At 45.5% G+C, this 24,806-nt stretch overlaps 1 protein-coding gene across 1 annotated transcript in view; it reads right to left on the bottom strand.

Moving 5' to 3' along the window:
- The window catches only part of LOC127004769 (methylmalonyl-CoA mutase, mitochondrial-like), a gene marked incomplete at its 3' end in the record, with an annotated part of 88,414 nt that overhangs the window by 40,322 nt on the left and 23,286 nt on the right, over positions 1 to 24,806 (bottom strand). The window contains 4 exon segments of the mRNA XM_050872878.1: positions 5,945 to 6,142; positions 11,503 to 11,637; positions 14,936 to 15,119; positions 16,757 to 16,951. Coding sequence (XP_050728835.1) covers positions 5,945 to 6,142; positions 11,503 to 11,637; positions 14,936 to 15,119; positions 16,757 to 16,951 — 712 coding nt within the window.

The following is a 24,806-nucleotide window of genomic DNA, read 5'->3' as shown; positions in this document are numbered from 1 at the left end:
AACTTATTGCAATAACGCCCAGCTATGGGGACACCAGTGTATGGGGAGCTACCTATGTCAGGGGCACCAGTGTATGGGGAGCTACCTACGTCAGGGGCACCAGTGTATGGGGAGCTGCCTACGTCAGGGGCACCAGTGTATGGGGAGCTACCTACGTCAGGGGCACCAGTGTATGGGGAGCTACCTACGTCAGGGGCACCAGTGTATGGGGAGCTGCCTACGTCAGGGGCACCAGTGTATGGGGAGCTACCTACGTCAGGGGCACCAGTGTATGGGGAGCTACCACGTCAGGGCACCAGTGTATGGGGAGCTACCTCGTCAGGGCACCAGTGTATGGGGAGCTGCCTCGTCAGAGGCTCCACTGTATGGGGAGCTACCTACGTCAGGGGCACCAGTGTATGGGGAGCTGCCTACGTCAGGGGCACCAGTGTATGGGGAGCTACCTACGTCACAGGCACCAGTGTATGGGGAGCTGCCTACGTCACAGGCACCAGTGTATGGGGAGCTACCTACGTCACAGGCACCAGTGTATGGGGAGCTACCTACATCAGGGGCACCAGTGTATGGGGAGCTACCTACGTCACAGGCACCAGTGTATGGGGAGCTCCCTACGTCACAGGCACCAGTGTATGGGGAGCTTCCTACGTCACAGGCACCAGTGTATGGGGAGCTACCTACGTCACAGGCACCAGTGTATGGGGAGCTACCTACGTCACAGGCACCAGTGTATGGGGAGCTACCTACGTCACAGGCACCAGTGTATGGGGAGCTACCTACGTCACAGGCACCAGTGTATGGGGAGCTACCTACGTCACAGGCACCAGTGTATGGGGAGCTACCTACATCAGGGGCACCAGTGTATGGGGAGCTACCTACGTCACAGGCACCAGTGTATGGGGAGTTACCTACGTCAGGGGCACCAGTGTATGGGGAGCTGCCTACATCAGGGGCACCAGTGTATGGGGAGCTACCTATGTCAGGGGCACCAGTGTATGGGGAGCTGCCTACGTCAGGGGCACCAGTGTATGGGGAGCTGCCTACGTCAGGGGCACCAGTGTATGGGGAGCTGCCTACATCAGGGGCACCAGTGTATGGGGAGCTACCTATGTCAGGGGCACCAGTGTATGGGGAGCTGCCTACGTCAGGGGCACCAGTGTATGGGGAGCTGCCTACGTCAGGGGCACCAGTGTATGGGGAGCTACCTATGTCAGGGACACCAGTGTATGGGGAGCTACCTATGTCAGGGGCACCAGTGTATGGGGAGCTACCTACGTCAGGGGCACCAGTGTATGGGGAGCTACCTATGTCAGGGGCACCAGTGTATGGGGAGCTACCTACGTCAGGGGCACCAGTGTATGGGGAGCTACCTATGTCAGGGACACCAGTGTATGGGGAGCTACCTATGTCAGGGGCACCAGTGTATGGGGAGCTACCTATGTCAGGGGCACCAGTGTATGGGGAGCTACCTATGTCAGGGGCACCAGTGTATGGGGAGCTGCCTACGTCAGGGGCACCAGTATATGGGGAGCTGCCTACGTCAGGGGCACCAGTGTATGGGGAGCTACCTAGGTCAGGGGCACCAGTGTATGGGGAGCTACCTAGGTCAGGGGCACCAGTGTATGGGGAGCTACCTATGTCAGGGGCACCAGTGTATGGGGAGCTACCTAGGTCAGGGGCACCAGTGTATGGGGAGCTACCTAGGTCAGGGGCACCAGTGTATGGGGAGCTACCTAGGTCAGGGGCACCAGTGTATGGGGAGCTACCTACGTCAGGGGCACCAGTGTATGGGGAGCTGCCTACGTCAGGGGCACCAGTGTATGGGGAGTTACCTAGGTCAGGGGCACCAGTGTATGGGGAGTTACATAGGTCAGGGGCACCAGTGTATGGGGAGCTACCTACGTCAGGGGCACCAGAGTATGGGGAGCTGCCTACGTCAGGGCACCAGTGTATGGGGAGTTACAGGTCAGGGGCACCAGTGTATGGGGAGTTACATGGGTCAGGGGCACCAGTGTGGGGAGCTGCCTCGTCAGGGGCACCAGTGTATGGGGAGTTACATAGGTCAGGGGCACCAGTGTATGGGGAGCTACATAGGTCAGGGGCACCAGTGTATGGGGAGTTACCTAGGTCAGGGGCACCAGTGTATGGGGAGTTACATAGGTCAGGGGCACCAGTGTATGGGGAGCTGCCTACGTCAGGGGCACCAGTGTATGGGGAGTTACCTAGGTCAGGGGCACCAGTGTATGGGGAGCTGCCTACGTCAGGGGCACCAGTGTATGGGGAGCTACCTACGTCAGGGGCACCAGTGTATGGGGAGCTGCCTACGTCAGGGGCACCAGTGTATGGGGAGCTGCCTACGTCAGGGGCACCAGTGTATGGGGAGCTGCCTACGTCAGGGGCACCAGTGTATGGGGAGCTGCCTACGTCAGGGGCACCAGTGTATGGGGAGCTACCTATGTCAGGGGCACCAGTGTATGGGGAGCTACCTACGTCAGGGGCACCAGTGTATGGGGAGCTGCCTATGTCAGAGGCACCAGTGTATGGGGAGCTGCCTATGTCAGAGGCACCATTGTATGGGGAGCTGCCTATGTCAGAGGCACCATTGTATGGGGAGCTACCTATGTCAGAGGCACCATTGTATGGGGAGCTACCTATGTCAGAGGCACCATTGTATGGGGAGCTTGTCAGACAGTATATGAAACAATACAGTCTGTTAATGTGTGTGGCGAGAACATTGATATTGATATCTAGGACAATTTCACATATGTATGGTAGAGTACTTCAGAACAATGGCAGATCCCATCAAGAAGTCTTATAGTGGAATGGCTTGATCTACAGTGTTATGGACTTCCTCAGTATGAGTATATGGTGTTGTTGGTATCTGTGTAGAAGGACAAAAATCTAGATCCACAAGTCACTTGTGCTCCCTGCCTTACTCTGTGGCTGTGAGACATGGACACTGCATAACAAATTGAAGAAGTGTATTGATCCTTGGTAGCAAGTGCCAGCACAGAATCATGGGATATAAATGGAATGATTTTATGTCAAACCAGTGATTGTATTGAGACTTGTTTGAGGCCTATTATAATTATTGGCAAAACCTGTGAGCACCAACTCTGTCTATACGAGCATAAGGCAAGCTACTCAAGCTACCCTGCTCACCAGATTCTTGGGTGTGATTTTGTGTTTCAGTTTCTCTGACTCTTCAATGTGCTTAGCGGACTGTGAGACGTCATCCCCAAACAAGAATCGGGTCATTGACACCTTGTCTGAACAGAGGTGCGAGTACTTTTTGTTGATCTCCCGCTTCATCACAAAACGTCGCACCAGCTTGTTCTTGTGGTTCGCATTGCCTAGCAAGGCCAGGGCACCGTTAATCATGGCCACTTCGTGTGCCACCACAGAGTGCTCTTCATCTTGCGCCACTTTATCCTGAGCCAAAAGAAATTTGGTGATGATAGTCGCCGCTTGAAGAATGTCCTTAGTGACGTCCTTTAACCGCCAGTCTGCCTTCTTTGCGTCGGTTCTGAGCGCTTCTAGAATCTGCGGGTTGCACTCCACCGGAGCGAGTGCATGACAGTTGCTAGGCCTCTTGGTGATGTCATCCTCACAGATGTCCTTACAATCCCCGTCCCGCATACCATTGTCGAACACGAAGTTCACCATCTCGGCCACTTGTGGATCGATCTCCTCAGTAACTAACTCATGAGGGCCAAAGGTCTTAACCCCCTGCATTAAGGCGCTACTGCCAGGGGCATGCTCCCCAATATCACCCTCCTCACTGCCGGAGTCATGGAAACCCGCAAAGGAGGCGGGTGAAGCAGTGCAGGGCGCACTTGTTGAGTCTTCCCCTGAGGCCGACATGACTGCACACCTGCCGGAACACAAAAACACAACTGCCGTGGGCAGGTGTGTAAGCCTCAAACACTGCGTAATAAAGTCATTTGCGAGGCTCTACCCACTCCTATGATAGGATTACGGGTAGAAGGCACTGTACCTGCGTGACAGGTGATGTGGCCTTAACCAGACGAGTAGAGAGGTGCTGAAAATAAGCGGAGCATCTTGCTGCACAACCACCCAGTGTGGCAACGTAGAAGCAACTGGTGGTGGCGCGACGAAGTGTATCTCATGTGGAGGCTCCTCTCAGCAGAGGGCGGCTTGATGATGTAAAATGGAGGAGGCCAAGGGAACACCGACAGACTTTGTAGCTTGAGCAAGTCAACAGATCCTGCCATGAGACTTGCAAAGGAAAAGATAACCTGCATGGAGACTTACCCAAGGAACCCCTAGGTTTGGCATCGTAGGCTGATGAAGGTGATGCACACTCCCACATATACCGTTATTAATTGTGGTTGATTGATGAAGCACTGTTTTATCGAAAATATGAGAACACACACATAAGTATTTATGTAAGGTAGTAGTAGGGTTGCCACATCAATTCAAACATGATGTCATGCATGGGTCCTAACAATGCACACTGACAACTTTCAACCATCGCCGAGTGGTGGAATATTACCCACATGCTACCCAGATCTTCAGCAACTTCGGTCAAGAGTCATACATCATGGCAGCCACTATAAATAAAATTCATCTGCACCACTAACAGACCGGGGTCATCTAAGAGACCCCTCAAGAAAGCCTACCAGCACTTTAGGCAGCAGCTGCTAATAAAAAAAAATAAAAAAAAGTAAAAATCTGTCATCTCCAATTCCTGATACTGTTCATTAGGATTGCCAAAAGATTGCTTTTAAGGCAGCAAAAGTACCCCTTGAGAGCCTTTATTTATTTAGTGGCTTTTGAGGAATTTTAGAAGTGAGCTCCTGACTTTTAAAAATTAGAAGCAAACTTGGAGGGAATCTCTCCTGTGTGAGTGAAGCTTTACTTTCAAAGGTTATACTAATACTCCTCCCAGCCTAGTGATTGTTGGCGTTCCTGGCACCAGAGCTATAGGGACCAACACATAATACACAACCATCCCTCTTAGTGCCAGTAGTAGTGTTGCAGTCATCCAAAACAATGAGAGCCCCATAGGGTGCATTGGTCTAATGCAGATTCAAGTCTGGCACAGGCCAACTCTTTCTCTCAGCAGAAGCATACACTGCAACAAGGGACATGGAGGCCAAGGTGTCCTTCAGTTTCATCAAGAGGAGTAACCTCAATAAAATATGGCTGCAGATGACTAAAGGTGCTTATTACTACCCCTGTAAGATAGGTACCATTGCTCATGATGGTCCAGTATAAGGTGTATCTCCCACTCCTGATCTCACCTCCTCTTCTCAGAGAATCCCACTTTATTCACCTTTAACATTCCGAGCTCATTCATCAGGTAAGGAAGTCAGTGATTATGGTAGAGGCTCAGGATACTCAAGGAGACCACACACAGAGCCTTTCAAAGGTTGACATCAAGCCTAGTTCTGTGGGCAAGTGGCACATCTGCACCACCCTAGAGACCCCTAAAAGAAAAGAGTCTTGGGGGCCTTTAACTATTTCAGATGCAGAGGTCTAGTAGGCTTTACCTTGCACCCATCAAATATATCAGACTTACCTGATACAGACACATTGAAACAGCATGCCATGAGCCTTGACTCCAACCTCAACTTAATTTTGTTTTTGACAGAATTATTCGTTTACAGGGAGGGGTTGCACGCCCCACCCCACAAACCCAGGTCAGGTGTTAACTGACTGCTAGCGAGGACACAGAACACCTGAGAGTATAAACACCCTGGCCATCTTCCAAGGAAATATGACATACATTATAATCTACTGGCATAAAGGAAAAAATTGTGGAGATTTGTAGGAGGAGCTCTGCAACACAAAAACATTGAACTAATATTTATGATAATATTTTTGCATAGCAACTTGTGATGGACCAAATCAATTTTAAATAATATCATACAATGTGACACAAAGTAATGCCACTTACTTCCCTTCTTGTTCTTATACTCACCATATAAAAGTTCATTCCCACGCCCCAGAAGAAGGACAATCGTGGAGCAAACTGGTCAATGTCCAGGCCAGCCTTAAGCCCTGTGCGGCAATACTCCAGGCCATCAGCAAGAGTAAATGCCATCTCCAGAACTGCATTGGCTCCAGCCTCTTGCAGATGATACCCACTGATGCTGATGCTGTTGAACTTAGGCATATGCTGTCAAAAAAATTAAGACCCTGTATAAACCCATATACAAAAAAATGACCTGTAAAAGTAACCCCTCCCGAGTAATGAATTTAATTCTCTAGAGAATTAGTATACACATAAAATTCGCCCATCTACATTTGGCATTAAAAATTAATTAAAAATACATTTGTACGGCATTATCTCCATTTTCAAACATTAATCCTGATTTGCACTCTAATAAAGGTACCCTTTAACCCATCCACTGCAATTGGCACGGATTTGGCTTTCACTGGTAGCCTGGTAAAATACAGTCCCAGGTCTTTCACTGCTTCTGTGGTGGATACTGGAGTGTTTCACATGTGGTATTGGTATGCTGGATATCCCCTTCCAAGGTGCATGACTACATTTTTCTTCACTGAACTGTAGGAGCCACTTGTTGATCAGTTCCTGTAGCTTGGTGGGCGAGGTTTTCTTGTTGGAAATCCGCAGTCAAGGGGTTAAGCAAAACTTGCAGTAGGTACTCATGAAAAAGACGATCTCATGTAAGAGGCTGCTCTCTCTCTCTCTCTCTCTCTCTCTCTAGTAAAATCGTATAACCGCAAGTAACAAACACCACCTCAATAACTAAACTTAAAGATAAACTACAAGTCCTAAGTTTCAATGCTTGTGGCCTAAGAAGTAAGATTGAAGAATAGAGATGTCTTGTTTCAACAGAAAATTTCAATGTAATCGCCATAACGAAAACATTCATTCACACCTCATATAGTGATTTAATTTCAGAATACAATATAGATGACCACAGTCTCTTCAACAAAGATCACATCAACTTTAGGGGTGGTGGTGTTACTCTTTGTGCCAAAAGCTATCTGCAACCCACTTATATAACACCAAGGAACATTAACCCTGAACGGACGGGCTAGAGGGCAATTTTCTACTTGCAGAGCGTGTCTTGTTTTGATACATTTTGGCAAAATAGGAGTTCTTCGTTAATGCCCTGTGTGGCAATTTCAGACAATGACACAACAGTTCATGGTGCTTTTTCACCACCAATCTTTCTTCTACATGATGAAAGAAAGTAGAAAGTCCCTTGGTTCCAGCACGGCAGAGATATGATGTTGGGAAGTACAAATGTTGGTGGGACAGCAAATGACGGGAATTCCCACACCCCGCCTTTCTCCGCCCAAGCGGGAATTCCCGCCAGCCGTCCTTTTCGGGTTAATATTAGACATTTGTGTGTGCAAGTAACTATTGTAAAAAATAAAATGAACATATCCATCCCCTACAGGCCTCTGGATTAATAACCAGATAATGATGTTGAAATGTATGCAGTACCCTCCCGAATTCTGCGCTATCCAAGTTTCGTGATCTTTGAGTTTTGCGCTTAGTCCTAAATTCTTACCATCTCGACATTCGTGCATTATCGGCCCGAGTTTTGCGCTCCTTTGACACGTCTACTTACCGTCGGCGTAACGCACGCTGCCTTAAAAGATGGTATCATGCTGGCCGTTTTTCTCCAACCATTGAAACTACAGGCAATCGCAGTTGTCCTTATGCCCAATCAGGAGCGAGTTGTCGCTTGTCTGCATGGATGGAAAACGGTTGTGGGTACAATCAATCTCGCGGCTGTGTGTAAACAAACAGACGACGGCAGTGGCTCAGGAATGACGAGCAGTGGAAGATGGCTCACCAAGAGACTCGTAAAGTGGACTGGAAGAGCTGCTTTGTTTACTATTTAATTGACAAGATGTAAACAAACAAAGACTTGTTGATAAACCGCTGTTCTCACACATCCTCCGACAGCATGGCTATGCTCACTTCGCTTGCCAACTTCCCACCTCATGAACCTATGATGCCCTCGAGCCCCCTTCCAGGCCTGCACATGCACATAAAGACAGTTATGTTTTTTTGTTTTGTTTTTTAAATATCAAGATGCTATTTCCTGTAAATTTACCTATGAATCACTGCATGAAGGCTATTTATTGGCTCAGGAACACAACACCGGTCTTCACAGCACAGTTCTCAGATGAGGTTTGGGTAAACACTCCTGTCCTCCCATCCTTGAAGCCATAATCGTGCCCATGGGCATGCCTGTGCTTCCTCAGTGCCAGAAGTTATTGTCACCACAGCGTGTGTGCGGCCAACCCACCAATCTAGAATCCGCCCACATCAACACATAGATCGAGTAACAACAAACACACACACACACATATAGTCGTCCCTCAAATAGTACGGTGGTTAGGGACCCAGGACCCCCGTACTACAGTACAGTAGATCGAGTAACAACAAACACACACACTCACACACACAGAAGGGGAATGAGAATGGTGTGGGGAAGGAGGGGCAGAAAGGAGAGTCAGATCAGGGCTTTGGTCAGGATATGACCTGACTCAGGTCAAGACATGACCTGACTCTCCCTTTTGCCCCTCCCTCCCCAACCCTTCTCATTTCTCTTTCTGTGTGTGTGTGTGTGTCATGACCTGACCTGACTCTCCCTTCTGCCCCTCCCCCCACACCCTTCTAATTTCCTCTTATGTGTGTGACACACACCCGGAAAAGTTGCCGGTTCCCCAAGCTGCCGCCAACGCGGTGGGAAGAAAAAGGCCCAGTGTGACACCAGGTTATGGACAACTGGCAACTCACTCCTGATGGGCGCACAGGCGTTGCCAGTAGCCACAACAGTTAGAGGAAAACGGCCATAGTGACACCGCCTTAAGGCAGTGAGGCCGCTGATTGGGTGAGCGCCAGCGATGACGTCATTGGACTCCCAGCGAATCACAAGCATGTTTTCAGAGCTCAGCCAGTCGTAAGGCTTCATCTGTGGCTTTAAAACGACCCGTTCTCTCCTCCTGTTTTCTTCCTTTTTCCAAGATACATATTTTGAGATAACAAGGGAGTAAAGGAGGAAAAAAAGTGAGCTCCGGGGGGCAGCATAAGCCAATTAAAATGGCGTCACTATAAACAGTTGCCTGCACCATGACGGGCTCAGGGCCGACCATCAGGCCTAGATGGATAGTCTACCGGCGCCATAGCACACATGTAAAAAAAAAAAAAAAAAAAAAAATATCCACGGGTCGGAACAAATATGCGCATTTTCAGTCATATATATAATCATCACACTCTACGCTCCCTACGTTTCAAATATACCGCCAGTTCTTGACTCAGAAGAATGGTGGAGGCATCTGGCATCCGTACACACTCTCATTCGTCTCCAGCGCACAGCCTACCGAAGGCCACAGATCATTTTCCACTTTTGTTCGGAATACATCTGTCATGTCTCGTGACGCATCAAGCAGTTCCTCTGCTCTGGGCGGAAGTAGAGCGCGGGCGAATCAAAGTGACAGTGTCTCTGATGACTGCTATGGTAGTGACATTGACAGAGGAGGGAGGGGCAAGTAGGTAGAGAGAGAGAGAGAGAGAGAGAGAGAGAGAGAGAGAGAGAGAGAGAGAGAGAGCGTGTGAGGTGCTTCCACGCAACGCGTCACGGCCACAAGAAAATGCGCAATATATTCAGCTGTCATAACTTTTTTATTACTATTAGGAGAGAAGTTTTATTACACCACCATATATACTACATGAATATACAATTATTGCAAAGAAGAAAGACACCATTTCCACCTCTTTTAAATGCCTTAATTTTCCCCGTGCACAGCATCCAGAGATATATATTGCCACCCATGAATAGTGAAATATCTATAAAAAAAATTATACACTTGTCAGCTGTGCAGCAAATGAACATGAAGAAAGTATCAGATATTTTTCTTATCAGTGAGAAAATAATTCAGGCGTTAAAAAGGTTAAGCTGTGCACACACACGGACTGAGGGAAAGCACATAGGCGTCAATCTGGCAGAACAGTGTTCCTTAAGTTGTGCACACACATGGCCTGAGGGGATGCGCATGGGTGGCAGTCTGGTAGAACAGTGTTGCCACTCACGTCATGGCTACTTGGTGTGACGCGCGGGAAATTTTAAGATCCTAAAAATTCTTCTATGACAATCCGTATAACACTGAACCACTAGTACAGGTAACTCTTGATTTACGCAAGTATTGTGTCCTTGAAGAGGTCACGTAAATCATAAACAATGTAAATCAAACAAGAGGTAGGTTTCTATCGTAAAATGAATATTCACTTCATTCAATGGAGAGAGAGAGAGAGAGAGAGAGAGAGAGAGAGAGAGAGAGAGAGAGAGAGAATATCCATATCACCAAGATATCCACTCAGGCACTCAGTCTCAGCCTCACTCGTGTGAGGAAAAAATGAGGGACACCATGAGCGACTGGCTAGTATTGGTACCGGTACCGAGCAGTCTGGTACCAGTACCGCACCGTATAGCTGGTACCGTATGTACTGGTACTGGTACCGGTACCTGCCCACCCCTATTGTTGAGTAGCGTGGTAGCATGGGTACTGTATTTTTGTTTAAGAGGCGCGCATAAAGAACTGAATTCAGGTGTGCGGCTGCGGCACCGTGTGAGTCCAGTTGTCATGCCCCGAGAGCATATTTTTTTTTATATTTCCCCTATTTTCCAACACGTCCTCTGCATGTATCGAAACACACGAGAAATTAATCAAGACAAGGTGAGGGTATTCGCCGGCTGCCTGGGCTGGGATTGAACCCGCAACCAGCGTGACGAGAGAGCCACTCCCTACCGAATCGGCCAAAGAGGTACCCCACTGGCTAAGTGGGTTATGGGAGGCTCATTCATCAGGCATAGTCGCCGCACTACACAGTTGCGTGAGACATTTGGTGGCTACTCCATAAAATATCGTGTATAAGTGAAAAAACTTGTAAATTAAACATTTATTTGGATTTTGGACCCCGCGTTATTTCAAAAACGTGTAAACCAAATTCACGTAAATCGAGTTACCTGTATTGGAAACCGTACTACTTGAGAGACGACTGTACACACACACGCACACACCAGACTCATTAGGAACCATGGCAGATGTTTCTGACAAACAGAAACGATTTCACCATTTCTTTGAGTGTGTTAGAATGTATTTGGTCATTAAACTTGCGTTTAATTAATGTGTTGTGTTTCTACAGAATTGAGTTAAATCATTAGAATTTAATTTTCTTTTTTCTCATCATTAATGTACCACCAGTGGTACATGTGGCACCTATTGGAAGTGGGCAATGTACCACTGATGGCACAAGATGGCAGTTAACATATTAACATTAAGAGTTCTCTCCCTCACCATAAAAACGATAAGCCATCATTTATGAACAGCATTTTTAGTTACAATGGGAAAAAGAATTTCAACACAATAGTCTGTGGTTAGCACTATGAAACTGTGGTCAATGACCAACAGAGTGCTGAAAAATGTTCAGTAGACTTGTGGCATTTGATGAATTAGATATTCCTACATTAGAGTTTCACTGTAGCTTACCTGAGCTGTGTAGCCAAATATATCCCCAATAGTCCTCATGGAAGGTTCAGGTGGGAAGATGTAGGTGTTGCGAACCATAAATTCCTTCAGGATGTCATTCTGAATCGTTCCTGACAGCTGTTCTTGTTTTACACCCTGGAAAAATTAATTATTATTATGTCCTGTAAAAATTAATTATTATTATGTCCTGTAAAAATTAATTATTATGTCTCTCTCTCTCTCTCTCTCTCTCTCTCTCTCTCTCTCTCTCTCTCATATTGTCAACTATTAACTACCTCTAAATCAGTTTTCAATACAGTCATCAACTAATTGACCCCCCCCTTATATATCCCCCCCCAGATTCGGAGACATGGATGCATTTGACTAATAGGAAGGCAGAGAGGAGGGAGGGAAGGCAGAGGAGGGAGGGAGGCAGAGAGGAGGGGGAAGGGAGAGAGGAAGGCAGAGAGAGGAGGGAGGGAGGAGGCAGAGAGAGGGAGGGAGGGAGGCAGAGAGGAGGGGGAAGGGAGAGAGGGAGAGGCAGAAAGGAGGGAGGGAGAGGAAGAGAGAGAGAGAGGAGGGAGGAAGGCAGAGAGGAGGGAGGAGGGAGGCAGAGAGGAGGGAGGAGGGAGGCAGAGAGGAGGGGGAAGGGAGAGAGGAGGGAGGAAGGCAGAGGAGGGAGGGAGGCAGAGAGGGAGGGGAAGGGAGAGAGGAGAGAGGAGGGAGGAGGGAGGCAGAGGAGGGGGAAGGGAGAGAGGAGGGAGGAAGGCAGAGGAGGGAGGGAGGGAGGCAGAGAGGGAGAGAGAGGAGGAGGAAGGCAGAGGAGGAGGGAGAGAGGCAGAGAGGAGGTCTCATACTGTGTACATTCTGTACTGTATGATAAGGCCATATAAATCTATGAAAATTTTTTCCGAGGACAAATCAAAATGTTTGTGAACATCCCTGTATGTTACGGCAGTGTGGCTTGTGACACATTTGGCAAATAGGATGACAAGGACAACCTGCCAGCCAGTAGCTCTTAGCTGATGGGTGGTGCAGAAAATAAGGCAAATCATGAGAATATATTATGGAGAAGATGCTGAGAGAGAGAGAGCCTGAGTCAGCCGCACCTGGAGATAGTTTATGTATCCCATGCCGGGTTTCCCACCAATCTAACCATCCATCTGAGAACACAAGCCTGTCTATCTTGTGGCTCACGTGCCCTTTCAATCAGGAGTGGGTCAGAAAGGGTAACATCTTGGCGGACTGATCTTCTTGATTTTGAAAAACTTCTTGGTCGTTTTGCCTTCCTAACTGACTCCTCTCAGTGGTTTCAGTAAAACTTAAGCTGTTGCCTTAGACATCTCAAAAGCTTTTGAAAGAGTCTGGCACAAGTCTTTGCTTTCTAAACTACCCTCCTACAGGTTCTATCCCACTCTGTACTTTTATCTCCAGTTTCCTTTCCAACCAATCTGTCTCTGCTGTTGATGACAGTCACTATTGTTCCCTTAATCCTATCAATAGAGGTGTCTCGCACAGCTGTGTTCCATCTCCTACTCTCTGTTGTTCATTAATGATCTATTCAAAACAAACTGTCCTATCCATTTTTATGCTGATGACTATACTTTGCATTACTCAACATCTTTTACCAGAAGACACTGCCAAAAGAAATTACAAGACTCTAGGCTGGACACTGCACAGCACTTAACCTCAGATCTTGCCATCATTTCTGAATGGGACAGGAGGAGCTTGGTGTCCTTCATTGCCTAAAAACTCAATTTCTCCACCTGTCAACTCAACACTATTTTCCAAGAACCTATCCCCTACTTTTTGATAATACACACTGGTCGTCTTTTTCTATAATAAATATTTTCTGTCCATCCTAACTCAAAATCTTACCTGGAAACTTCATATGAGGCATATAGTGTAAAAGGGGTGACCAAACCACATCGGGCAGTATTGAGATTGATTATTGGGGCGTTCTTTGCTTGGCGCCGCAACTGCGTGGTCATATGGCGCCAGGCGGTATTGAGTTTTTGGCAGCTTCTGATACCTGAATTCTTGCCGCATCATGTGGTGAGGCAGGCTAAGGGAAATGTGACCTTAGGGGATGATTAATAAGGCTAAAGTAGCATGATTTTTCTGTCAAACTTGCCCGCCATGCAGTGTGTAGTGTGTGGCAGTCTCTTTAAAAGAGGCGAGCAGCTTAGCCAATGCAGTGATTGTACCCTACTCCCATGGCTGTGACGTCACACAGTCAGCATTCTTCTGTACCTGTATTTTCAACATAAACCATGAAAGGACGCTGACCCATTTTCTTTTTAGACCTATAGAATGAGGTTCTATTTTTTATGCTTTGGGTTATTTTTCTTTAACATAATAGAATATCCCTTGATGAAAGTTATCTTCAGCGACTAAAAACATCAAAACCAATCCATAAATAATCAAACACAAGAGGAAAGTGTCCCAAAATCTAGATTTTCTGAATATGTAGCTCCAACAATCTATGTTTTCACCCTGAAAGGAAGCCTAATTCTTGCTATCATGGTAATTTTCTTTACGTAGTCGAATGGCTTTTATTTCAAGCTTTTCATTAACCCATAAAATGCTGAAATCACCGGTAAATAGCAGAGTTTCAAACAATTTTGAAAACCTTTTCTTTAAATGTAATTTTCTCAAAACTATAAGAATGTCAGTCATACACCTCATATCTCTCTCCCTATATCAGTGTCCTCGAGTATGAGGTCAGGCGTTCTGTATTGTCTCCGCTAGTTCTTTCCCCCCCTCAAATGCTATGCATATACAGGGGCCTTGTCTGCCCTTGTATGGAGTATACATCTCGTGTGGGGGGTCTCTACATATACAGCTTTGCTAGACAGAGCGGAGTCAGAGGCTCTTTGTCTCTTCAACTTTATACATTCAAAACTACCCTCCTATAGATTCTATGTATCAGAGGCTCTTTGTCTCATCAACTCTATACATTCAATACTACCCTCCTATAGATTCTATCTCTGTACTTTTATTGCCAGTTTCCTTTCCGACAAATCTATCTCTACATTCTCCTAACATTAAAATTACATCACAATGTTGCAACCCTTCTGGGGAAGTGGTGTGTGTGCGTGTAACATGTATGTAGTGTGGTGTGGAAAATGAGAGAATTTGTTTTTAGAGAGCATGCTGAGCTACTCTCTAGTGTTGATGAGGCAATAGAGAAACACAAAATAAGAACACAGAAGGGTCTTTCATAGACTTGCAGCACCCCCTCACCTCCCAGGAGTGGCTTACGCCCAATTTGGCAGCTGTCGAACTGCCTACTCCTTCCATAATGGATACTATCAAGCTTTTTCCCAAATGCTGAAATTTCTTCTGACAAAGATACAGACACGAATAATTGATTACAGATAACATGATGCCAGGCTTAAACTGAGTGTCAGAAAACATGTAAAATTTACAGCTCCTCAAAACACATACCCACCTGCTCCTCAGCAGCAACAATAAACATAGCCATGGTGGGTATTACAGCCCCATTCATGGTCATGGACACTGACATCTTCTCAAGGGGGATGCCACTGAACAGGGTTTTCATGTCTTCCACTGAGTCTATGGCCACGCCTGCCATGCCTACGTCTCCATGTACCCGTGGGTTGTCAGAGTCATACCTGGGAACAGTTACAACAAACTTTGAGAATGATCAAAACAAGGAAATATGGGACAGGTTGATAGCAAGTGGTAATCATATGGAATGTGTGAGCACTTCTGGAAACGGGTACTTGTAAGGTATACAGACACTACCCTACTTACGAACATACGACTTACGAACATTCGGACATACGAAAAGACTGCAGCGTAAGTTAAAATCATGTTCACACTACTTCCGCAAGTCCGAATTTAGAGTTGCACGCCTACTTCATAGTACAGGTAACTCTCGATTTACGCGAGTATTGTGTCCTTGAAGAGGTCGCGTAAATCAAAAACAATGTAAATCAAACAAGAGGTAGTAGGTTTCTATCGAAAAATAAATATTCACTTCATTCAGTGGAGAGAGAGAGAGAGAGAGAGAGAGAGAGAGAGAGAGAGAGAATATCCATATCTCCAAGATATCCACTCAGGCACTCAGTCTCAGCCTCACTCAAGTGAGGAAGAAATGAGGGACACCATGAGCGACTGGCTAGTATTGGTACCGGTACCGAGCAGTCTGATACCGGTACTGTACTGTATAGCTGGTACGGTTAGTACCGGTATTGGTACCAGTACCTGCCCACCCCTATAATGTTGAGTAGCGTGGCAGCGTGGGTACTGTATTGTTGTTCAAGTGGCGCGCGGGAAGAACTGAGCTCAGCTGTGTGGCCACTGCGCCATGTGAGTCCAGTTGCATGAGACATCTGGTGGCCACTCCATAAAATATCGCTTATAAGTGAAAAAATTGTGTAAATTAAACGTTTATTTGAATTTTGGAACCCGCGTTATTTCAAAAACGCGTAAACCAAACTCGCGTTAATCGAGTTACCTGTACAATGTTTTGCTGCAACCCACGCTAGGCAGCACCACACGCCACCAGAGAGCGGCAGTTTGATAACACGCTCATTGGTGGTAAAACGCATTCACTTGTGCTCTAGCTGTTCGTGAGAGAACAGGCACTAAGGAATTACTATTACTATACAGCGGAATTACTGTATAATAAAAATAATGATAGTATTAATAATAACAATGATGATAATGTTAATAATAATAATAATAATAATAATAATAATAATAATAATAATAATAATAATAACAATAATAATATTAAAAATAATAATAATAATGAAAATAATATTAGATAATAATAACAGAGATCATAACAATAGAAAAATGGCTAAATAATGACTTACAAACAATTCAATATACAAACAGCCTTCCGGAATGTAACATGTTCGTAAGTTGGGGAACGTCTGTATACATAGCCATAAATCCATGTGATGTGACAGCTTTTGATAAGTTACTATATATACTTGTGTAAAAGTTGATCATGTAAAAATCAACCCAAGCATTAAGGTTCACTAGCTGTGTCTGCAGGCTGGAATGGTGTGTTTTGAACATTTTGAGGCACCCTCCTGGTAATCCAGAAATTCTGTGAAATCCAGAAGCTGTAGGTTTGTGACCCCTAGATTCCAGATTAAAGGACTTTCATTGTATTACGAATATTATTAGCCTGGTCATAAGTGCAAGCAGTTATAAGTCGCATGCATCATAATACAAAGACTACCTACATATATAATCTGACTTTTACAAGAGTAAACATACAGTAGCTGCTTACCCCCGGTGTGTGGCAAGGTCAAAAGCCACAGACAGCCCCTGTTGTCCCGCCTTGATGTTTTGCCGATAGAATTTGTTGCTCTCCTCCACAGTGCTGAAACCTGCATACTGCCGAATGGTCCACGGTCGGTTTGCATACATGGTGGGATAAGGCCCCCTCGTGTATGGAAACTGTCCTGGTACTTCATGTGTATCCCTAGAAGTAAGAATAGTAAAAAAGATATTGATAAATTGATAACAGATGGACATAATTTATTGACCACTGTTACAATATACAGGAGCCCCCCGCCGTTCACGGGTATTTGGTTCCGCAAGATTCCCGTGATCCGCGAATCCGCGACCGACGGGACTACAATCAAATAGGGAAAATAGGGTTTCGTTCTACCATCTCGATTGAATAAAAAAATAAAAAAATGGATTTCTAAGGCAGGGATGTAACAGAGCCTCACACTTTGCCATGAGAGGGGAGAGGGGTGAGGGAGGGGCATATGCGTCATGAAGGTGAGGGATGAGCGTGAGTCAAGCGTGGCGTGCGGGGGCGGGGCGGAGGGTGGCGGAACGTGCAGCATGCGAGAGCAAGGGTGAGGGGAGAGGCCGCGCATGATGGTGGCCAGGCGGGGAAAGGGTGATGGGGGGGGGAGGGAGGGGCAAACGCCCTCCCACCCACCTGTATCCCAAAAGGTGTCGCCTCCCTTTCACCAACACGTGGAGGGAGCGCGTGAGACTGATGGCGGCTGCGGAAATTTACCACAAATATCTTTACAGGTCTTTGGTGAGTAATGAAAGTTGCGTGTGCCGGGCAGGAGCCAGGCCGGCTGTGCAGCGGCCGCCATTGCTTGTAAACACTGGCAGGTGAGGCGGTGAGGCGTGGGCCTATTACCACACCAAAAGCTAGAAGAATTAAGTGATAAGTAAGAGGTTGGCAGGACATGTTACTTTTTACACCAACTTGCCCTATGTTTGTTTTTTACACCGATGGACTATATAACCTTTTCTTTCAGCTGACTTCTCTCTTCCAGCTTCGAAGGTAAACACTAAATGCGCAACATTCAAGCTGGGTGCTACAGACCGCGTATACGCGAGTTTTCATCCACGTTCGGCGGGGAGTGTCGCAAATACCCTACCTGCGTATAAGCGAATCCATGAACGGTGAGGCCGCGAACGGCAGGGGGCTTCTGTACATAGTATCTTCCCGATTTTCTCGCTATCTGAGTTTCGTGATCCTTGAGTTTCGCGCTTAGTCCTAAATTCTTACCATCCCGACTTTAATGCATTATCGCCCCAAGTTTCGCGCTGCTTTAACATGTACAGGTCATGTCTACTATCGTTGGCGTCACACGCGCCGCCTTGAAGGGTGGTGTCACACTGGCCGTTTTCCTCCAACCACTGGGGCTACAGGCAACAACGGTTACCTGTATGCCCGACAGGGAGCAAGTTGTCAGTTATTCATACAGATGGAAAATGGTTGTGGGTACAAGCAACTGCGCAGCTGTATGTAAACGAACAGACAACGGCTCAGCAGTGGCTGAGGAGTGAGGAGGAGTGGGAGATGGCCCACGAAGAGACTAGTAAAGCGGATTGGCAGAGCTGCTTTGTTTACTGTATATTTAATTGACAAGATAAGAGAACACCTCATGCTCTGGAAACAGTTCAAAAAACTTTTTTCTCCAGTCTGTGAAAATTGTAGAAGGCCTCCCGGTGTTGTGTTCCTGGCTGTCCTCCCGTGAACTACGCATGCTCAGAAGTGACTGTAAACAAACAAATTCTTCTTGATAACCAGAGCAGTTCTCATGCATCCCCCAACAGCATGGCTATGCTCACTTTGCTTGCCAGCTTCCCCACCTCATGAACCTATGATGCCCTCGAGCCCCCAAAAATCTGCCAAAATTACGAGCCTGCGGGTTTCACATCGGGGTTTTTTTTTTTTTTTTTTTTTTTTTAATATCAAGATGTTATTTCCTGTAAATTTACCCTTGACTCACTGCATGAAGGCTATTTATTGGCTCAGGAACACAACACCATGTGGCGTCTTCTTTCATCTCCGTACTGTGATGCATCCCATCGTGACTGGGCATGCGTGGGCTTTGTTTACATACACAAGGTTAATTAATTTTGACATGGTACTGCGTCTTTTTATACAAGTAAATGATGATGCATGTTTTGAATTAAAAAAATACATGAAATTTGAAAGTTTGTTCCCACACCCCTTGTATGTCAGTAAATGTGATTAATGTGATAATCTGCACCCCTTGTATGTCAGTAAATGTGATAAGTGTACTCATTCAAGGGGAGGACTCCCCTTCGGGCTGCCAACTTGAGAGGTGTCTTGACAACTCCTCGAACCTCTTTCTTATTAATTTCTGCAACATTCGTGGTCTTCGTTCTAATTTTCATTCTGTGGAGCACCATCTCTCCTCCTCTAAACCTCACCGAAACACAGGTTTCTGAGGCTACTGACAGCAATCTCTACTCTGTTCCCTCCTACTATCTCTATCCTAAATTTCAATCCGAAGCTGGATGTTGCGCCTACATGCACAACGACATCACTTGCTCTCATGCCCACGACCTTGACACTTCAGAATTTTCCACCATCTGGCTAAGACTTCATTGTCATTCTATTACTAAATACATCTGTGCTGTTTATCTCTCAACTTACTCTACTGACCATGTAAAACTCTTTGACTATTTGAACTCTAAGGTGGAGCACATCTTGACCCACTCTCCCTTCAATGAAATCTCCATCCTAGGAGATTTCAATGTTCACCACCAGCTTTGGCTTTCATCCTCTTTCACTGACCAGCCTGGTGAACAAGCCTACAACTTTGCTTTCCTCAACGATCTAGAGCAGTTGGTTCAGCACCCTACACGTATTCCCGACCATCTTGGAGACAGGCCCAACATATTAGACCTCTTCCTTACCTCTAACCCTTCTGCTTACTCTGTCAAACTGTTCTCTCAGTTGGGCTCCTCTGATCACAACCATATTTCTGTATCCTGTCCTATCACTCCTGTACATTTTATGGACCCACCAAAGAGGCGATGCTTCTGGTATTTTGCTTCAGCTCGGTAGGACGACCTGAGGATGTACTTTTCTGATTTCCCATGGAATGATTACTGCTTTCAAGAGAGAGACCCCTCTGTGTGTGCCCAGCGCATCACAGAGGTGATTGTCTCTGGAATGGAGGCATACATTCCACATACTTTCTCTACTCCTCATGCTAAAAAGCCTTGGTTTAATCACGCTTGTTCTCGTGCTGTCAAAGATAGAGAGGCAGCTCACAAAAGGTACCAGAGCCTTCGCACTCCTGCTAAACATGATCTTTACATTTCCGCCCGGAATCGTGCCAAATCTATTCTTCGACTTACCAAAAGCTTTTTCATCCATAGCAAATGTCAAAACCTTGCTTTCTCTAATTATTCCCAGGACTTCTGGCACCTACCCAAAAATATCTCCTCCAACTTCACTTCTTCTTTCCCTACTCTCCTTTACCCTGACGGTAGCACTGCCATCTCATTTATCTCTAAGGCTGAATTCTTCTCTCAAACTTTGTCAAAACTCCACTCTGGACAATTCTGGGCAAATTCCTCCTACACCCCCCCCCCCTCTGACTCCTTTATGCCTGTTATTAAGATTCTTCAAAATGATGTTTACTATGCCCTCTCTGACCTCAACTCTGAGAAGGCTTATGGACCTGATGGAGTGCCTCCTATTGTCCTTAACCCTTTCACTGCTAAACACTCGCAGCGAGCGGTAGCGCATTTGCTGCGAGCCCCAGCCGCACTCAAATCTCCCGCGTATGAGTGTTCCAACAATATTTCTCACAACACAGGCCTGCCAATTGAGTGGGTTCTCCACTAAATTTGGTGGAAAATCATACCAGCGTAGCACGGAAAATCTATAGATGAGTAACTGGTGGATGTTCTTGTCCAATATAGTGGCATTTTTGCATACTTTCACCTATCACCTGACTGATTCTTTGACCAAATAGTTGTAAAAAAGCACCTTTCCACTTCTGACCTATCTGATCGCCAGTATGGGTTCCGCAAGGGGCGTTCTACTGGCGATCTTCTTGCTCTTTTAACTGACTCTTGGTCATCCCCTCTTAGCCGTTTCGGTGAAACTTTCGCAGTTGCGCTAGACATATCGAAAGCTTTCGATAGAGTCTGGCACAAGTATTTGCTTTCTAAACTGCCCTCTTTCAGATTCTATCCCTCTCTTTGTTCCTTTATCTCCAGTTTCCTTTCCGGCCGTTCTATCTCTGCTGTGGCAGACGGTCACTGTTCTTCCCCTAAACCTATCAACAGTGGTGTTCCACAGGGCTCTGTCCCAGGGTTGGCAGTTTAAACCAAATGGTTTAAACCATGGTTTAAACCAATAAAAAAAAACAGTGGTTTAAACCCACTAATAAAACCATTTTTCTTTCTTTTGTGTGTATCATTGTTAGTTTCATCAGTATTGTGGTTTTAACTATATGTAAGATTTCAATTATGTACAGCAGGGTTGGCGGTTTAAACCAGGGGTGTCAAACTCAAAACCCTTTGAGGGCCAATTCATACTCTGAAGTGCTGTCATGGGGCCCAACAAGGGTGGAAAATACATTGACAAGATTGAAGTTACCGTGATACCGCGGGCCATTTATGACTATCCCGCGGGCCATGAGTTCGACACCCCTGGTTCAAACCAAAAACCCATCAATAAAACCAGTGTTTTTTGTGAATCTTTTTTAGTTTCATCAGGTATTGTGGTTTTAATTATATGTGGTTTTAAATTTTTTATTATGCACAGTCATTTTACTAACACCAGGATGAAAACGTCAGTTGGTAAACTCAAATCTCATTCAAATGCTGTAACTTCAAAGTAAATGAAAACAACTTGCTGTAATGACTCTTCATTCATACTATTTGTCCTTCCATTGCTTTACGGCAATTTTTACAAATTGTTCGGCAGCCTTTCCTGCCTACAACCTTTTTTTTCAAAAAAATTCCAAATATAGTCTGGTTTTCTGCCTGTCAAATTGATGAATAGTTCAGCACTAGGTTAATCACCAACAGTTTCAACTTTGTTTCTAATACCTTGAGTCTTGATAGTTCATGGTTTGATCACTGCATTATAATATCTTCGTGCCTGTTTGAATAGAATATAATCAGTAAAATTTCTAATATTTGTCATAGTTCAAGATAAAGATTAAAACACAATCATACTCACTTTTCTATACACTATTTGCTCTGTTTCTTTAATTAAGTATGTTCAGTATACAGTATGTATCAATTTAAATTACATGGTAGTTCAGCGTATGCATATCTATATATTTTCGGCGTTATGAGGTCTGACACGAGAAGGATTTAGCGCGTCATCTTATCCTCCCACTCACCCTCACATCACCTTCGCTGTATGGCACTGTTCAAGCACTGGAATGGTAGACACATGCGCACGTTGCATTATTTCAACACTTAAGACTTCCACATCTTTCAAATGCATATTATCTTAGCCTTTTCTTGGGAGTTACAAGCCAAGACCCCTTACATAGGACCCGTTTTCGCGCCAAACTTTCGCGTCCCTCACAGCGGCCTCCCTCACTCTAGCTTAGTTAAAACACAATTTTGGTCTTTCATATCTTGTATCAATCAAGCACTGTCCACTCCCTCCACATTCCACACCATCGCATCACCGACGCCCCTGTAACTAATGTGTGCAGCAGTAGATTACAAGGATGCAGAGGAGTTCTTTGACTCAGAAACCGACGCCTATCAGCACATTTTAAAGATTTCTGGCTTCCTTTCTTTGATGCCGCACTGTGAGGGGAGAATACGATACGAACGGCTTTATTTACTCCTAAAATCACGTTAAAATGGCTTCTCAGGGTCTTTATAAGCGCATAAAAATGTGATGCCGCAGCGTTTCCGCCATATTCGTTGATGCCTCCGAGGAACACGCCACAAATACTTCCAAGTTTTTGAGACTCATAGCCTTTACTGCGGGTCAGGAACGGATCCTAGCACACTCTGATACTTAACTCCACTTGTAAGACACAATAACACAGCTGGGATAGCGTAAGTCCTCGTAAAGTAGCGTACAATGCTGGGCAGCGGAGGCCACTTTCTCCTTTCCCGCACAGACCCGCAGACTAGTAACCGAACACGAACAATACGCGTTCTGCGGTGATCAGGAACTTTAGGTCCTGAAACGGTACCAAGGGGAACGGTACCCTCATCTGATGTGTATAATGCTTTTTTCTGATGTTTTATTCACTAGATATACTATAGAATCTGGTCAACGTCTTTGACTTCCAGCACCTTATTATGAATATAAATGAAATAATATTAACCCCTTCACTACGGCTGGGCCAAAACAGTGCCCCGTTCTGTATCCGGGATCGCCACGCGCGCCAAATTTCAAATGTCGCTATTGAATATAACAAGTTTTCAGCCATAAACTCAACATACTCATCATGTATTATATATGAAACCATGCAGAATTAAATGGTGCACATAAAGAAACATAAATTAATTGATAATTTTGAGATGTAAGCATAAATATAGATATAATAACTCGTATATTGGCAAAAGCGAGCCAGGACGCACGTCCTCGAATATGGTACGGGGCACGCAAGGACGCAGTATACGCGTCCTCGTGTTGAAGGGGTTAAAAACATCCCTGAATATACCAAAAATTATGCCAAATGAGGTTAGGCATAAAACTAAATTTCCAGTACGCCAACCAGGCCTGAAATATACCAAATTGGCATAATTATGCCAAACCTGGCAACCCTGATGGGAAGGGAAAGAGTGACTCACGATTCTAGTCATTCAGAGCTGCGGTCGGGAGCAAGGTGCAAAGTGATGGTGTTGTGTACCGGTAGTGTATTACTGTAGCAGCGAGGTATAGTGTAACTAGGTATTGTAGGGGGGCATCGTGAATGCAGTCATCACCGAGGGGGGGCGCTGTCCTGGAAGCTGCAATGGTAATTGTTGCCTGAATAATTGCCAGGACCACTATTCTAATGATTTTCAGTCCTTGTGACTATTCTCATTAATAACTCAGAATAAGTATTACTTAGGTTCCAGCACAGTAGATATTAGATGCATGCTGTCCATGTTGCATGGTGACGCTGGCGTCTGTGGACTGTAAATTGTACATACGTACAGTCTGTGTACGCTAAGGCGGCCATTGTTGTTCTGAGTCATCATAACAGCGCCCGTAACTCCTCCGGGGAGCGCGATACAGCGGCAGTATGCGGTGCGGGATATAGCCAGGAAAGCGCCCCCTCTCTCTCTCTCTCTCTCTCTCTCTCTCTCTCTCTTACAACTGTTTTTGTAGCATGCAACTGGAAAATTAGAAGAGGTCTTTCATGTTTTACTACTATTTAACATTGCAATTAAAAAGCATGTTAGAGAAGCTGCATTTTGCCTCTTTTACAGATTGTATGAAGATCAAATTCCTAAATTTAAACCAAAAAAACTGGTTTAAACCAAAAAAAATGTCTTTTTTTTTAAACTTTTTTTTTTTTTTTTTTTTAACATTGGTTTTTGCCAACCCTGCTCTGTCCTAACACCCACTCTCTTCCTGTTATTCATTAATGATCTTCTTTCCATAACAAACTGTCCTGTCCACTCATACGCTGATGACTCCACTCTGCATTATTAAACTTCTTTCAATAGAAGACCCTCTCAACAGGGATTACAAGACTCCAGGCTGAAGGCTGCAGAACACTTAACCTCAGACCTTGCTATCATTTCCAATAGGGATAAGAGGAACCTTGTGTCCTTCAATGACTCAAAAACCCAATTTCTCCACCTATCAACTCTACACAATCTTCCAAACACCTAGCCCCTATTCTTCAACAACACTCAGCTGTCACCTTCTTCTACACTAAACAACCTCTTAACTCTCACTAAATCAGCTTCCTCGAGGTTAAGTGATTTGTATCGTCTCTGCCAGTTCCTCTCCCCCACACAGTTGCTATCCATATACAGGGGCCTTGTCCGCCCTCGTATAGAGTATGCATCTCACGTGTGGGGGACTCCACTCACACAGCTGTCTTGGACAGAGT

This window comes from Eriocheir sinensis, chromosome 29 (genome assembly GCF_024679095.1).
Source record: "Eriocheir sinensis breed Jianghai 21 chromosome 29, ASM2467909v1, whole genome shotgun sequence".
Classification (NCBI taxonomy): Eukaryota; Metazoa; Arthropoda; class Malacostraca; order Decapoda; family Varunidae; genus Eriocheir; species Eriocheir sinensis.
Note: the sequence above shows the minus strand (reverse complement) of the source record. Positions and strands in the feature narration are given on the sequence as shown.